The 13,973-nt window shown below is 42.0% G+C and overlaps 1 protein-coding gene across 5 annotated transcripts in view; it reads left to right on the top strand.

The window, feature by feature from the left end:
* Positions 1-13,203, top strand: part of LOC106562929 (protein ARK2N) — a 36,376-nt gene extending 23,173 nt beyond the window's left edge. For 2 of the 5 annotated variants that reach the window (XM_014128043.3, XM_014128046.3), the window contains 3 exons: positions 8,444-8,641; positions 10,161-10,272; positions 10,575-13,203. In XM_014128043.3, coding sequence (XP_013983518.2) covers positions 8,444-8,641; positions 10,161-10,272; positions 10,575-10,773 — 509 coding nt within the window. In that variant the 3' untranslated portion in view covers positions 10,774-13,203. The other 3 variants (XR_006757622.2, XM_045689852.2, XM_045689851.2) reach the window with 3 other exon arrangements.
* Positions 13,204-13,973: the final 770 nt, after the last annotated feature.

Genomic DNA, 13,973 nt, shown 5'->3' with positions numbered 1-13,973 from the left:
AAGTCTAATAGGTTCTAATAAACACCTTTGTTGGCAATGCGATGCCCATTTTTAGGAGATCCTCATGGGGTGGCAGGTAGCCTAACGGTTAAGAACGTTGGGCCAGTAATCAAAAGGTCGCTGGTTCGAATCCCCGAGCCGGCAAGGTGTAAAAATCTGCCATTCTGCCCTTGAGCAAGGCAGTTAACCCCCAACAACAGCTCTCCTGATTCCGAGGGGTTGGGTTAAATGTGGTAGACACAATTCGGTTGAATGCATTGTTGTGCAACTGAATAGGTATCCCCTTTCCCGTCCAGTGATTGCACTAACTGCAGCATCTCGTCAAAGCTAGCAAAAAAATTTACAATCAGACTGGGCTTATAGGCTTTTTTTGAGTACACCATTTTAAGATGAATTCTATTCTAAATTGTTACACATTGTCTTATTGATGTTTTATAAGTGACCCTTGCATTTGTCTTCCCTGTGACTTGATTTCCTGATAATTGGAGTGAATTTATTTTTATTTGACAATTTAAAAATAAATAAAAATACAGCCACGTGGATACAATGGATTAAAAAATGTGTAGAGGATAACACAAAAATAGAATAATGTATTTCCATTGTCGTACCTTTTTTGTCACGGAGGGCGGTCACATGTTGCGAAGCAGAGGATCACTGGTTCGAACCTGGTATAGGGACAGGAACAGTGGAGGAAGCTAAACTTAGCAGCACACTGACGTTGGGTTCACAAATGAGTTCTTGAATTACAGAAACAATGTGTTGCTCAACTTCAATCAGTACAATGGATCAAATATAAATTGCCCTAGTACTGACTTGCCTAGTTAAATAAAGGTTAAATAAAATAAACTGTAGATCAAATAAATATCATTATTGCTTTAAGCTCTTGACTTTTCATATTGAGTTTTTTTTCTCTTTTTGTTCTGTTTCTTACTCCGGTCTGGCATTCCATTGTTATCTCAATGATGTTGCTAGCTGGTGTATTACAGTTTGGGCAGATGGTATTACTCAGTGTTTGTTTTATTACGCCCTTGAATGAGACCCTGGTCTCAACGGGTTTTCCCTGAATAATAATAAAATAAAAAGTTGGCAGTGCGGTGACAAATTTATATTAATTTGAGGTAGCATTGTCCTTATTTAGACTGGGTTAAAGCACAGAAATAACATGGAGGTAGTGGTAAAATGCTTTGCCTGCTACTTGCCTGCTAGTGCTAGATCAAATGGGTCATATCTTGCTTGTTTAAGTACATTTGACATCCAAGGTGGAATTTCAAAACCATGGTACTTTGTGGCTTGGTGCTTCATCTTTAATTATTGTATGCTGCAATTGTACCGTGCGTGTAGTTAGTTTCTTTATCTTATCGCCAAAACTATAGACGTTTAATCTTCAGTAAACACTTTCTATGAAGAGGTACAGCAACTAAATCTCCTAAAACACCAATTTCTGTCCGGAATGGATCTGTAGAACTCCATGTTATCAACCATTACTGCATTCCCGACACAGACCTGACTGCTACAACTGCATGAACATAGTCCGTCATCAGCATGAAAACGTCGATCTGCACGTCAACAAAACTTGTAATATTGAATTTTTTATCAAACAAACAAAAACAGTCCACCAGCGTACATGAAAAGTACTACTGTGTTTCTTACGGCTTTGGCCTCATTGTCTTTAAAGCTGGCTTCTACCGTGCAGCGGAGGGTTCCGGAGTGAGCGCTCAGATTCAGGGCCTGTTGGACAGCGGTGGCTCGTGGGACAGGAACAGCATTGGCAGCGTGCTGGAGGAGGCCATGACGCGCTTCGCCGTGATGCAGCGGCAGACCGAGGAGCGCTTCCGCGTCTGGATGGAGAAGCTGACACGCCTCGACTCAGACGACAGCGGCGACTCGTCCATCCACTCGAGCGACGCCCCTGTGCGGCATTGTCACAGGGCGCCACGCCCGTCACCGCCCAGCTCCTTCCTTCCCTCGTCGGAGTCGCAGGAGACAATGGCGGCGTACATGTTGGCCCGGGAGAACGCCAACATCACCATGAACAGCATGTCCCCCGACCCCCTCAACAACAACAACAACAACGTCCTGCCTGACGTAGTGCCAGTGGCCACCCAAAATGGAAACCCGGACATTTCCGACCCCGGGTTATTGAAACTTTAGATTGGCTTGTTTGACTCATGGACTGCATTAGTGCTGTATTTTCCGAATGGATAATGTTACATTACCATCACGCACACAGTGATGATTGCAGATGTGCTTATCTGATTTCCAAATATTATCGTGGATTTTAGTCACCAAGCCACCAGTTCTACTGAAAGTCCATTATGTGTAGTATTCCATACTAGTTAACCCGGTGAGCATGGCATTGCCTGTGTTTTAACTAAAGACTATACAAGTACAAAAACAACACAATCGACCGCAGTTAGGAACAGGTGAGTACATTTGAATGGCACTCTAAAGTCCTCCATGCCTGCAGAACTTGAATCACTGTGATTCACTGCGCTGAATCACTGTGAGATCTCTTAATGCGTTTTGAACAACTCAACGGAGCCAAATTACTTGTTTGTACTGCATAACATGCATCATTGACACGGACAATGCATAATTTATTGACAGACTGTCAAGTCAGGGCTCTCATTGTATTGCTTGCAGTATGGCCTATTCCAAAAGTATACATGTTTACCAGCTAACACACACACACACACACAGTGTCAGTTCGCACAAAAACGTGCATTACAGCACCCCAGACAGCCAATTAGGCAGGGGGCTGCTTCATAGCATGTGCCTTGACATACTGAATTCATGCTGGGAATGAGAACGTTGTGAGGAATATCATACTGCCATTTTACTCAGAGCAACAGCCACTGGGTTAGGATTTGTAATTGATTAAATACTGCTCTACAAACAGTAAACATTCTGGAGAGAATTATATTCTCAAATGTATTTTCTTATCCTCATAGTGGTTAGTAGGGATGGAACGATACCAGTATCACAATAGTTTTTTCCAAGGTAACAAAGAAAACACGAAGCAGATCAAACTCTTTGGTCCTTTAAAAACCTGCTGTATATAAAATATTCTGTGCTATAGCTGGATGACAGCATAATGTTTGTTTCCTTGCAACTATACTAACGCAATACTGGTATAGTCCCAGCCCTAGTAGTTAGGTGTGCCAACTCTGGTCTGCTGTTGGTTGTGTGCTTGTCTGCCAACCTGGCCTGTGCTGGAAGCAAACACAGCCTTTTTTAGACTAGTAGTTGTATTGATAATACTTGTATTATCAAACTGGAACAAGGTTTCACACTAACACAACAGAGTTTGGGTTCCAGAACGGTAAAGCGCATGTTTGTTTACTGGTTCCTATATAGGCCTACATAAGATACAGGTGACAACATGGCTTTTTCTGGTTCAGATCCTGTTGCTTGAGTCTGTACAACCTTCTCCAGTTTCTTGTAAAAACAATAAAGATAGGGCCTCCCGTGTGGCGCAGCGGTCTAATGCTGACCCCGGTCACCAGTGGAACGGTGTTTCCTCCGACACATTGGTGCAGCTGGCTTCCAGTTAAGCTGGTTGGTGTTAAGAAGAGCGGTTAGGTGGGTCACAGTTTGGAGGACGTATGACTCCACCTTCGCCTCTCCCGAGACCGTTGGGGCGTTGCAGCAATGAGACAAGATTGAAAAAGGGGGGTAAGAAGAGGACTTCTTAAAACACTACACATCCAGGACATAGCTAAAGGAACAAATCTGGAAGCATATTTAGTTGGGCTGTATCTTTTGGTGTATCGCAATTTGCAGATCAAAATGTACTGTAGAATATAGCGACAGTTATCAATTCCACACTGTTTAAACTGCATCAAATTCTTACTGTTTGCTTGTGATCTTCGCTGTATGTCAAAGTGTCAAAGATGTGTTCATATGCTCATGAATTGTAGTGATTGACATTCTTTGATACATTTTTTTTTAACCTTTTATGTTAACAAGACGGTCCAGCTCCCATCTCCTGCCTTCAATTTCATGGCGCACAGTTCACTTGATATATTTAGTTTGCCTTATTGTCTTGTATGGATCACAGTACTGTAAATTGTCTTCTATTTCTTTACCACGGTATTGTATCATGTCAGCATCTCACTGGAGAGCGAGCCCAGTTTTACAAGTACATCAAACAGCTTTATGGTATTTCTCCATTGAGGACAGGTATGATTAACAAAGTGAGAATCTTGGTTTATATTAGTTATTTTTATCTTCATTAGGCCTAGTTATAGGGAGGGCCAGGAGTTGTTCCTGACCCTGTGATTCTGATCAGCCAGGAAAAACTCTGGGCCCTTAAACTTTGGAGTGCCTGGCATCTGCTGTAAACCTGGTGCCCTTTTCTTTTGATAAGACTCCCATACGGCACTGTCTGCACTCACAAATTATGCAGCCGAGATTCCTATTACAGCAGGGATCGACAACAGGTGGGAGTGATTTTATTTTGTCCCCCCCAAAGTTTTTAATAAAGAATGTATGTGTACAAAACATTAAGGACACATGCTCTTTCCATGACATAGCCACCCTTTGCCTTGACAGCTTTGCACACCTGGTCTGTCTATTTGAAGAATCTCAAATATAACATATTTTGATTTGTTTAACACTACATGATTCCATATGTGTTATGTCATAATTTTGATGTCTTTGCTATTATTCTACAATGTAGAAAATCGTAAAAATATAGAAACCCTTGAATTAGGTGTTCTAAAACTTTTCACCCGTAGTGTTTATATAAAACACTGTGCACTTGGAAAGTATTCAGACCCCTTCACATTGTTAGGTTACAGCCTTATTCCCCCCCCCCCAAAAATTGATATTTATAATTCTCATCAGTCTACACACAATAATACCCCATAATGGCGAAGCAAAAAGTACTTACATTTTTTTTTTAAATCCTCTGCAGATCATCTCAAGCTCTGTCAGTTTGGATGTGGAGCGTCTCTGCACAGCTATTTTCAACTCTTTCCAGAGATGTTCAATCGGATTCAAGTCTGGGCTCTGGCTCGGCCACTCAAGGATATTCAGAGACTTATCCCAAAGCCACTCCTGCGTTGTCTTGGATATGTGCTTAGGGTTGTTGTCCTGTTGGAAGGTGAACCTTCGTCCCAGTCTGAGGTCCTGAGCGTTCTGGAGCAGGTTTTCATCAAGGATCTCTCTGTACTTTGCTCCGTTCATCTTTCCCTCGATCCTGACTAGTCTCCTGCCTCTGAAAAACAACCCAACCATGCTTTACCGTAGGGCTGGTATTGGCCTGGTGATGAGCGGTGCCTGGTTTCCTCCAGATGTGATGCATGACATTCAGGCCAAAGAGTTAAATATTGGTTTCATCAGACCAGAGCATCTTGTTTCTCATGGTCCGAGAGTCCTTTAGGTGCCTTTTGGCAAACTCAAAGTGGGCTGTCGTGCCTTTTACTGATGAGTGGCTTCCGTCTAGCCACTCTACCATAGAGGCCTGGTTTGGTTGAGTGCTGCAGAGATGGTTGTCCTTCTGGAAGGTTCTCCCATCCTTCTGGAATGTTCTCCCATCTCCACAGAGCAACTCTGGAGCTCTGTCAGTGTCACCATCGGGTTCATGGTCACCTCCCTGACCAAGGCCCTTCTCCCCAGATTGCTTAGTTTGGCCGGGCGGCCAGCTCTAGCAAGAGTCATGGTGGTTCCAAGATTCTTCCATTTAAGAATAATGGAGGCCACTGAGTTCTTGGGGAAAATGCTGCAGACATTTTTTGGTACCCTTCCCCAGATCTGTGCCCGACACAATCCTATCTTGGAGCTCTACGGACAATTCCTTTGACATCATGGCTTGGTTTTTGCTATGACATGTACTGTCAACTGTGTGACCTTATATAGACACGTGTGTGCCTTTCTAAATCATGTCCAATTAATTGAATTAACCACAGATGGACTCCAAGTTGTAGAAACATCTCAAGGATGATCAGTGGAAACAGGATGCACCTGAGCTACATTTCGAGTCTCATAGCAAAGGGTCTGAATACTTACGTAAATGAGTTATAAAATAAAAAAAATAAAAATGTTATTCATTTTAGAATAAGGCTGTAACATAACAATGTGGAAAAAGTCCAGGGGTCGTTCATACTTTCCGAATGCACTGTATGAACTGTAACTCGGTAAAATCTTTGAAATTGTTGTGTTTTTTTATGTTTTTGTTCAGTTCATTTTCATTGCCCGCTGACCGTGCTGCAATGATCTCTGTTGAATGCAGCCCTCTAGTGCAGGATTAGGTGGTGATGGGTCCCAGCAGGGTCAGACAGCCAGGCAAGACCAGTCTATGGGGCTCAGGGCAATTTTGCAGTATATAACAATAGCAGTGAATGATACAAAGTTCCATCTTGACTTGATGGGTAGACCTACAGGACAGCAGTTTAAAGCTACAGTCTGGGATCTGGGAATAATGGGCATTTTCAATTATTGAACCATTGATTCTATTTTTGGATAAAATAATGTATAAATGTACACCAAGGTAATTCTTTGTCATGCCTCAACTTAAGAGGATCAGATGGTGACAGGGGTCTCAGCAGGGTCAGGTAGCCAAGGAAGACCAGTCGGTGACGGAGCTAAAGTGAATGCAACACTTTATTTTCTCTGTGAAGCAAACACCGAGCAAGGCAGATGCTTTTCTTTTTTATTTTTTTATTTAGGCGGCATGACAAACCACAAGTTGTTTTACAAACTGGTCAAGGGGTATTAGAGGCTTTTCCCGATGACACAAAACATGTAAAACAAAAACGTGAAGAAGACCTGGTAGAAGCTATCGAGGATGATGAATGGATACAGATGTGTTTGAATGCCCAGTCATGTTCATATAATCTCAGACATAAATTACTGCAGTTTAAGACCATCCATAGAATGTAATATATGCCAGTGAAACTGAATTACATGCGGATAGAAATGTCATTCCTCTGCTGGAGGTGTAATATTTGCATATGTTATGGTCTTGTGAAGGCTGGCTGAATTCTGGCAAAGAGTATGATCTTTTATCTCAGCATTTATAGCGGCTAAGAAATGTATTACAAGATTAAGGGTATACTGGGCAACTTTCATGAGGTCTGGATTCCTTATATGGAATACAGTACGACTAAAGGAGTCTGTATTGAAAACATGCCCACGTCATTGAAGATACCTATTTAGGCAATCCCTAGCTGCTGGACTGCTCAGTCCTGGCCCTGGGTGTCTGCCATCCTGCGGGTTGTCACTTTGGCCTCGGCCTAAAACACCCCAAACCAATAATGAATGTTTCACTAAGATCCTAAACCTGAGTGGGGTGTGTTGGGTTGGGGCGCTGCAGGGTGGTGGACCACTAGGGACAGGATGGAGCGACATTGCTATATTATGTGCAAAAAATGATGTAAAAAGAGCTCTATGGTACTATTAGGCCTATGAGATTAATTATTTGGAGAATTTGCTGTTTCTGTGTGTTAATGTATATTTGAGGTGTATGTGTTGTCTTTTTTTTTTTTTTTACCTTTCACTTGGGAACAAAACAAATTAAAGATGGGAACTGGTAAGGAACTTGTGTTGGGAGAGTGGAGTTATTGACTAGACTGGTGGAGGTCGAGTGTGCAGGCAGATGGGACTGGCTGGTCAGTCTGGCTGAAATTTGATATAGAGGATGTCTAATAAAGACAATCAAGTCTTTGTTTTTTTTCTTCTAGAGATGTTAATTTGTTAGGCTATTGGTTAAAGGTGCAACACAATATTTATTATTGAATTACCTTTGATCTAATTCAGTCTTATTAATCACTTTAAAATATTTAATGTTCTCTTACCTAGCTTACTTTTTGTTCTAAATAGAGATGGCATATTGGATTGTGTAAAAATGCAGGAAATGGGCTTTAGCGGCCCAAAAAAAACCTGCCAGGTTATGTCCCCCCACTTCTTAAACCAAACCCTGCATTTACAGCTGAGCAAAACAACAGCAATTATTTAGGTTGAATAGTTAAATTATTACTAGCTTGCTAATTGTCTAGCAACAAACATATTTACAACTGAAACACATGGTCATTCATTACCGTGCATGGCAGGTGGCATTAAGCAGTCAAGATCATGAAATAAAATATTGGAAGTTGTAGAATGTGGGTTTTTATGATGTATCAGATCCACTCAGTCATTCCATGTCTGAAATCCTATCGTGCGCTGCTATACTAGACCTACAGTCAGATGGCCTAACTGCTCTGCTACAGTTTTGTGTACCGTTACATAATCTGCCATGGGGTGCTGCAAGCAACTTGGTCTAACACTTATGATATTGTCAGTGGGGTTGTAACCTTTTCACAGGGCAGATGGCAAAGAATGCATTTATTGTGCTCATGGAGGTAGCTACGTCTACTGCGAGCACTGAAGTCCGCTAACGTGAGACCTCCTGAGAGACACCGTGATTTGAATAATGAAGTGTTTTCTGTTGTTTCTACAGACGGGCCTCCCGTAGTGGGCCACTATGATATTTCGGACACTGATTCTAACCAGGAGAGCTTAAGTGTGACTGTGGAGAGAGTGTGCCTGCGCCGGACAACCGTGATAACACATGAAAGGCTAAAAACACACAGGGACCAGGATATGGGAGCAAACTCTGGGGCAGTAAGAGTACAGCATCTGTGCTCTCTCTCAGCAGGTCAGTTACAAACTCGCTATATCACACTGAAATATTGTCTCCCTTTCTGGGATGACTTTCTGTATAATCCGCAGACAGTTTGACAGGCACAAGGAGATTGTTTGTTTGTTTGTTTGTTTGTTTGTTTGTTTAGTGCAACAAGTAGTGATAGGAACTAAACTCTCAGAGATGAAGACCTGATAAAATTGTCATAATGATGTAATTTCCTCCACATCTCAAGCTCCATGACATAGATACGGTTGAATAGAACATTTTGTACTGTGCTCTGAAGGTTGGAAAGGGGAGACCTTTTGGAGTTTGAAGGAGAAATGACACTGTCTATCTGCTTGTCTTTTCCTTTCTGGTGCTGCAAATGCTGTTTTTCTTTTTGGGGTTGCCTTTTCTTTTTCGTCTTGCCGTACATGTATTTCATAGCAATTCAGTTAGTCAATTGACATAGCTGTATACTGAACAAAAATATAAATGCGACATGCAACAATTTTTACGATTTTACTGAGTTACAGTACATATCAAATCAGTCAATATAAATAAATTCACTAATCTATGGATTTCACATGACTGGGCAAGGGCGCAGCCATAGGTGGGCCACCAATGGGAGGGGGAGCTAGGCCCAGCCACTGGGGAGCCAGTCCCAGCCAATCAGAATTCGTTTTTCCCCACATCAGCTGTCCGAGTGGCTGGTCTCAGATGATCCCGCAGGTGAAGAAGCCGGATGTGGAGGTCCTGGGCTGGCGTGGTTACACGTGGTCTGTGGTTGTGAGGCCGGTTGGACGTACTGCCAAATTCTCTAAAATGACATTTGGGGCAGTTTATAGTAGAGAAATCAAAATTCAATTATCTGGCAACAGTTCTGATGGACATTCCTGCAGTCAGCATGCCAATTGCATGCTCCCTCAACTTGAGTCATCTGTGGCATTGTGTTGTGCTTCTACACCTGTATTGCTTGCTGTTTGGCTTTTTACGCTGGGTTTCTGTACAGCACTTTGTGACATCAGCTGATGTAAGAAGGGCTTTATAAATAAATTTGATTGTGTGACTAAACAGCACATTTTAGAGTGGCCTTTTATTGTCCCAAACACAAGGTGCACCTGTGTAATGATCATGCTGTTTAATCAGCTTCTTGATATGCCACACCTGTCAGGTGGATGGATTGTCTTGGCAAAGGAGAAATGCTCACCAACAGGGATGTAAACAAGTTTGTGCACAAAATTTGAGCAAAATAAGCTTTTTGTTCATATGGAAATTATTTCTGAGATCTTTTATTTCAGTTCAGGAAACATGGGACCAACACTTTACATGTTGCGTTTATATTTTTGTTCAGTATAAATTGACATAGATCTACTGCAATATAGAGTAAACCAGATATTCGTGTCCATAAGACTTCCAGAAGAGGTGTGTGAATTGTATCATTTCAGTGTCCCTTAACTTCACAGTTAATTTTGTTGGATTTGTTTTACCGGGGTGCAATGCTCTACATGTCCCTGTGCATTCTAAAGTGTGTTGCATTGTTGTGTTGCAGGTCACATGGAGGCAGAGCTGGCCCACAGGGAACCCCCTCAGCACAAGGGCCACATCAACATCCCCTCCTCAGACAGTGAGGTCGAAATAGTAGGAGTGCAAGAAAACACAAGGTGAGTTCAGAAAGCATAACTTACAACACACACCGAGGTCACATCTGCCTGCACTGCAACCACTACGAAACTGTAATCGTTATATGGTGTTCATTTGAGGATCATGGTCATGCGACTGTTTTATTGCTGCAACAAAACTGTCATTATAGTTTTACTGTGTGACAACCACAACGTCAAGGAACTGGTGAACTGCAATGTGTAGTTTGCACTTACCAAATCCTCAGTGTAATGTTGTTGCCCAAATATTTATCTTTCATTGCTCTAATGTCCTTGTTGTGTTATTGTGCTGCTCCTCTTAACAGATGTGCCCATCCCAGGGCCGGAGTGATCCAGAGCCTGTCCTCTGCCTGGAAGCCCAACTCAGGGGAGCACTTCAACAACAGCACAAGGCAATCCTCCCAGCTCTGGACTACCGTGTCCCCCCAGCCCAACTGGGTGTCCCCTCCGGAGGTAGTGGACCTCACTCTGGATGAGGATACTAGACACAAATTCCTACTTTGAGCAACTTGTGCACTGAATACTTCCTTGCACCCCTCTCCTCCCCCACCATGGTGGAAGCCCTTCCTGAGTATTACAGCCACCACCTGTGACTCATGGGCTGTGTCTCGAATGACACCCTATTTAGTGCACTTTATAGTGCTTTGGTCAAAAGAAGTGTGCTATATAGGGAATAGGGTGTCTTGAGATGCAGCCCCATGGACTCTTCTTGCTGAGTGCTGTTTGTTTTTAACCTACTGTAGAACCTTGTGTATCAAAGCTATTTTAACTAAGGTGATTCCCTGTTCATGGTTTTTAAAAAGATATAATAATCAAGAGGGCAAGACACTAGAGCAGGTGGAACCATAGAGACGTTTTACAGTAAAACACATAGCAATATTCTCCCTGTCCTGTACCTCATTCATCCCGGAGACTGTCGTACGTATGTAGGTAGGCACTTTGTGTTCTGTCCGCTAGCTGTAACGAGACTTAAAAGCTGCTGCATGAGAGCGGGGCAGGATCAGTGGCTTGAACCTGCTGCACTACAGACTGGTGACCTATTCTCCGACTGACTGGACTGGGCTTTCAGTTGATACTAAATGGCAACTGGTACACTTTCTACAGCACGGTCCGCCGGCCTGTGACAGGGCTTTGGTGGCTTGACCTGATTCATACATCTCGATAAGAGTCACTTTTTTAGGTGTATGTTAAGATTTGACCACTGGCTCCACACTCACTTGTCAAACTACAGTAATAATGTTGATTTGACCTTACTTCGCTTACACAAATATATAGTAAATTATGTTTAGTTTATACTATTGATAACGGTGCTGTCAGTGACTCAATGTGTTTAAGACCATAGCTAAATCAAGTTCTAAGCTAGCTAGATAGTATATTTTTTTTCCTATTCAAGGGAACAAACAGCATCACTGGTATTTGTTCAGTTCTCGTCTTTCTCTTTGAGTAGCTAGTGGTCAGACACACAGGACAAGATGAGTGCTGCAGTCCTGTTTGTACTCAAACAGTTGCTGCAGTCCTCTGACATAGCAGGTTATGTACAGTACTGTTACTGTTACTGGTCTGCTGGCTGTTGAGCCAGCCCGTTGCTATGGAGAACTGTCTGAAAGTGTCCCAGGTGTCATTCTGGTAGTCAGTGAATGTATGGCCCTGCAGTGCTAACTGGATGCACTTATGTGGATTGTGTGCATGTGTATCAGTGTGAATGAGATATCCCTCCTCCTAACTTTTCGAGCGATCTGAGGAAATGTATCTTCCATTGAACATTAAAAAGCGAAGATTGCCTGAATGCCTTGGAATGTGAACTATTTTCTTTCAGAGTCATGTATATTCTTTTACCTTAAAGTGCGGCGGATTTTGCCGCCTCTACAAAAAAAGTTATTTTAATAATAGATGTGAATTTACTACGTAGATATTAACAAGGAAAGTACTGGTGAGTGTTGTGCCCATTTGGGGGCTTTATAGAGATACCTATTTAATGTATGAATTGTTTTAACCCTGATTCCTCAGGACTCTACCTGGTTCTCCTGTTTATTGTGTACTCATGCAGTACTTCAGGCCTGGTGAGACTGCAACCACGCCTGGTTATTTTTTACCAATGGTCTGGTATGAAACATCACATCCATTTGAACTGCATGAACCTCTTGGTTTCTATCTCTCTTTCCCTCATTAGAGGGTTATATTGAAGCATTTAATTCACTCCTGCTGGTCACAGAAAGGGAAAAGTCCTCCTCGACACCAGGAACTGAACCAAAGTCTAATCAAATTTTTGTCAACGAAAGACTTCAAATCCTTACAGACTTGTGATATTTAAGCTTTTGACAGCTTTTATTTCCCTTTGCATGTATTAAATTATTTTGAGGTCTATGAACTTATTCTTAAGTTGTTTAGTTGATTTCAACTTGACTGTGTTAACATCATCCTCCTCCCAGAGAAAAATATTGTGTAAATTAGATGATGACATGATTATGTTGGGATTTCAGTATCACCATGACGGTTTCTAACTGGCCAGTTTTCTCCACTGCATGCAGCTAGCTCTGAAATGTACCTTTTTTATTCCAGACCTATTCTCTTGCATGCAACACCGCTAAGCCCATTCATGTTTTGTAGCTCTTCATTATGATTATTGTTTGTCAGTTAAGATATTGCTCATACCTTTTAGGCTTAGTGGATTGCTTTCTGTAAGATACTTGGGCAGCATTACTCAAGTATGGTTGCGCATACCATTGTTACATTTTTGTCCTCAAGTCAAACATTGTTTCAACCCGCTCTCAGTAATTTAACCCTTTTTGTTCTGTTTAATTTATTTTACTGTCATTATTTTAAATTAACAAGAAATGAGTGTTAATATTTTGCAAGTCCTGGACTTCTTTGAAATTATGTCTGTAGAACAAAAAGGAAACTATTTTAAAACTAAATAAATATAGTATTATTTAAGGACTGTGTTGATTGATTTTTTTTTTCTCAATGTAATTCCCATGTTGTCAATACTGTTGGGTTTGTCAGTGTCTTCGCCTTATCAGAGTGACAAAGGGATGATGTTTCTGCTTCACTTATTACTCGTCTCTCATTCAATATCTGTGTAGAGCAGTGTTTCCCTCCTTCAGTACCCCAACAGCACAGAGGACTCCTTCTCTTCATGAACAATATGACCCCCCCACCCACAAAGGGACAGGGTCAGAGGTCAGGCAAGGGGGACCGGAGCTGTGCAATCTGCCTATCCTAACCTCAACCCTGGAGCCCTTCTGCCATCTCTGTTAATCCTGAGGCCACCACTACAGCTGTATGCTAATAACCATGGCTAGTCCCCTTGTCATTGGTGAGTAGAACAATTGCTAATAGATATTTTGCTAGCCTAGAAAATCAATTAAATTATGTGCTGGTATTTTAGGGAACTCTGAAGGAGGTGATTGTATAACTGAGTAGCTGTTGGATTGTGCCGTTTTCATTGAAATGATGTCTGATTGTAGAGTACGCACTTGACCACCAGAGGGCCCTGTCCTAGCAGAAATCAAAACGAAATGTTCACAGAGGTAAGGACCATCGTTAAGTACCAGTAAGCGAGTCCTTGAAATCAGTGGTAAAATACTAGGTTATTCAATATGTTGTAAACAATCCACAGGCTTGTATCGCATATTGCATGTCACCATTTACCTTCCCCTACCCCCGCCATGTCATAGGCGTGAAAATGGTGTTGACTTCATTTC

Source organism: Salmo salar, chromosome 11 (genome assembly GCF_965601325.2).
Source record: "Salmo salar chromosome 11, fSalSal1, whole genome shotgun sequence".
Taxonomy (NCBI): domain Eukaryota; kingdom Metazoa; phylum Chordata; class Actinopteri; order Salmoniformes; family Salmonidae; genus Salmo; species Salmo salar.
Note: the sequence above shows the minus strand (reverse complement) of the source record. Positions and strands in the feature narration are given on the sequence as shown.